Below are 3,238 nucleotides of genomic sequence, written 5' to 3'. Positions count from 1 at the left end.
GCAGCGAAAGAGTACGGAAAACGCACCCTTCCTGCTCGTCTTTTCCGCCGCGGAACTCCCCAGTCATCCCGGGCCCCCGTCTCCAAACATCGTGCAAAGTTGGCCCAGAAATTAGGCGCAGGGACCAGCGAGCTGAAGCGGATGGCAGGATGCTGCAGCGGCGCGTCCCGCAGCCTCGAGAGCCTCCCACCGTCTCCGCAGCAGCTGTCACCTCCCCGCCCGTCCGCCCCGCGCGTCCCTGGCCTCCCGGGCGGCCCCGAGCCGACCGCTCCGAGCAGCGGCGCTAACAGCTCCCGCTCACAAGTCGCTTCTCCCAACTCCCTATCTTTTCCCCAGCCCGCCTGTCGCCTCCTCCACCTCCCCCATTCCACTGCAGCGGGGGAAGCGGTTTGGCGCTCCTAAGGACTCCCCGCCACTCTACCCGCACAGGCTGCTGCTGCTGCTGAATCTTCCGCGCCACAGCCCACAACCCAGACCGCGGACTTCCCCGGCCAGACATTGGGGACCCGCGCCTGAGCATCCCCGGGACATGCACTTGGTGCGCAGGCGGGGGGCGGGAGGAAAGGGGAGGGGAGTTCCTGATTCCCTAGCGGACCCAGGAAGTTGTCCTTAAAAATAAATCTCGCAGGCCCGCGGTTGAGCAGTCACCTCGTCAGAGCAGCATGTGGACTGGCTCGCCGGGTCCCCTAAGTGCTCTGTGGCTGCCGCAGCCGTCAGAGCAGCTGCTGCCCGCAGCAGCAGCCCCGCGCGGGGCGAAGAGCAGGCACGCGCGGCCGCCGAGTCCCCTGCTTACTCTTGGCCGCTTCTTCTCAGGAGGGGGCAGTCACTGTTGCTGCTGAGAACCCAGCCCGCATTTCCACGGCTGGTTGCCTGGTGAGGAGCTGAGACTCTGCACCTCCCGCTCGGACACACATGGCTTGTTACCTGGTCATCAGTTCGAGACATCTCCGCAATGGGCACTACAGGGGCATTAAAGGAGTCTTCAGAGGGCCCCTCTGCAAGAACGGATCTCCTTCTCTGGTAACCTGCGCGCGCGCGCTCACACACACACACACACACACGCACACACACACACACGCACACACACACTCGCGTTCAAAATCAATATAAACAAAAAGAGATATTGTCTTGGTACCTTGAGTGGGTGGTGGATATCTACTTTACCCATAGGTATATTGTGTCTGTGTACAGTTTATTGACAGACTACTACACAGTGAGGGGTGTGTGTTTACATGTATATTTTCGACACAGTCATTAGCATCTATAGTGCTATGGATGCAAATATTTACTGAATATAGTTAACTGGGGGGCTGTGAAGGTAGCTTGTCTGTGCTATATCAAGTTATGAATCTGCTGATTTGGGCAGTCTAGAAAGTTTGACTGGCACTTTATAGCCATGCTTGGTGAAGTCAGCAGTTAGAATTAGTTTAATAATGCTGCTGTTACTTTATGAGAAAATAAACTCTTTAAAGATTTTGCATAAGCATACTGGCAAAAGGAAAGGTGTTGGATGCTGAAACTTGATTAAATCTAATGCTCAACTCTGTAGGTTCTTTAAGGAGAGCCAGAGTTCTTTGTGGAAATACGAATTGGATAGTTTGCTGTAACATATACAAATATATTTACATGCAGCTTGAGTGGTTGCTATTTAATTTAGTATCTATACAATTTAGTTTACTATTTGATTTATTCAGGTATTTTTTTGTAAAATAATTTTTACCAGAATCTATGACTTTAATATATTATTAATTCTCTTTTTAGTATATACTATATATACACTAATATTTTAAGGATTCAAATATATTTCAAGGAAAATATATGTGACACGATATATTAAAAAAGTTTTGGATTATTAGTGACTAAGTGTTTAAACTTAAAGAACAATGCCAGTTTAATGTAAAAACCAGTATTTTACATCCTCATGATATAAAGAAGGAAAACTTAAGTTGCTTGATTTTTATTTATGTTTTAGTACTTTATGTAATGGTTTAATGCTTTATTAGCATGAGTTATTCAAAACTAATATATTATAAAAACCTTTGATTAAGTGCTATATGATTTGCATGATAAATCTACAATCAGAAAGTGCAAGTACCCAGAGATATCACCAGGACTCCTAATTATGACAAACTGTTGCCTCACATGATTTCATTCACTGTAAGACATATGTGTTGCAATGCCCCACTCCCAAATGCTGTATGGTATGGAATTAGAAGTGTTAAATGAAATATACTGTTTGCGTTGGCACGTACAGTTAAATTCATAGGGTTAGAAGGGTCTTGGAGAGTATTAGTTGAAAAAAGCCCACATGCAATCTTTTGAGCAGCTGGTCTGAATCCTTCTTATTTTTAAAGATTTTTAGGAATGGAGTTCCCACAGTCTCAGCAAACCACCTTAATGTTTAACAACCCACAATGTCAGAATCATCCTCATAGCAAACTTAAATTCTTTAAATTCTTTTTAAAGCTCATTTCATCTTGAAAACCTAGAATGTTTCACCTTGCTCAAGGTATGATTTTTCAACCTTAGTAATCTCTGTGGCTGTCTTCCAAAACTCTTAGATTATGGAAATCTGAATTAGATAGTGTGTTATAGCATATATGCCTTAATAATTCACAGGGTTAAAGGTTAATTACTTCATAGTTTCTACATTGTTTAGTTTTATTTAAATTGGTTAGAATAGGATACTAATTTTCCAAACTCTAAAGGGTTTGCAAAGAGAATTTCTGTCACGTGGACAAAAAGTGTCATTCCTCACCAGCTATGGTCACTCATCCCCTGGGAGCCTGACTGACCCACAAGGACTGGACATGTGAATATGGACATGAGTAGACAGGCTGTAATCCCCATGGCTCTACTGGCTGACCAAGTGCTGACACCCACAGTCACTCACTATTCTTATTCACTCTTGGACTGTTTTTTACTGAAATACTAATTCATTTACATTTATTTAGGCGCTATACTTTCACTCACCGGATTGTTCTCTCCAATATTTACACATTCAAATTAAATTACATTTGCATTATTTAACACTACCGATATTAGTCTACATGTGCACTTCCTAAACCTGATTAATTTTCTTCTTTTACATTTTACTATGGCATTTGAATGACTTTTTCAAGGTTTGAATAGTTTCTCACATGAACTGGGCAGCATGTGAAAAATTCATGTTCGTTCATTCTCTGTCATAAACAGGTTGTTAAACAAGTCAGAATCGCCTTCACATTATATAACACTT

At 43.9% G+C, this 3,238-nt stretch overlaps 1 protein-coding gene across 1 annotated transcript in view; it reads left to right on the top strand.

Annotated features, from left to right (window-relative positions):
• The first annotated feature begins 388 nt into the window (after positions 1-388).
• Positions 389-3,238, top strand: part of ZNF804B (zinc finger protein 804B) — a 499,834-nt gene continuing 496,984 nt past the window's right edge. The window contains exon 1 of the mRNA XM_011364007.1: positions 389-1,020. Within this exon, the coding sequence (XP_011362309.1) occupies positions 913-1,020 (108 nt within the window). The 5' untranslated portion in view covers positions 389-912. The remainder of the gene's footprint in view (positions 1,021-3,238) is intronic.

The sequence above is a fragment of the Pteropus vampyrus genome, unplaced genomic scaffold (assembly GCF_000151845.1).
Source record: "Pteropus vampyrus isolate Shadow unplaced genomic scaffold, Pvam_2.0 Scaffold4, whole genome shotgun sequence".
NCBI lineage: Eukaryota > Metazoa > Chordata > Mammalia > Chiroptera > Pteropodidae > Pteropus > Pteropus vampyrus.
This window is presented reverse-complemented; position numbering and strand designations above follow the sequence as displayed.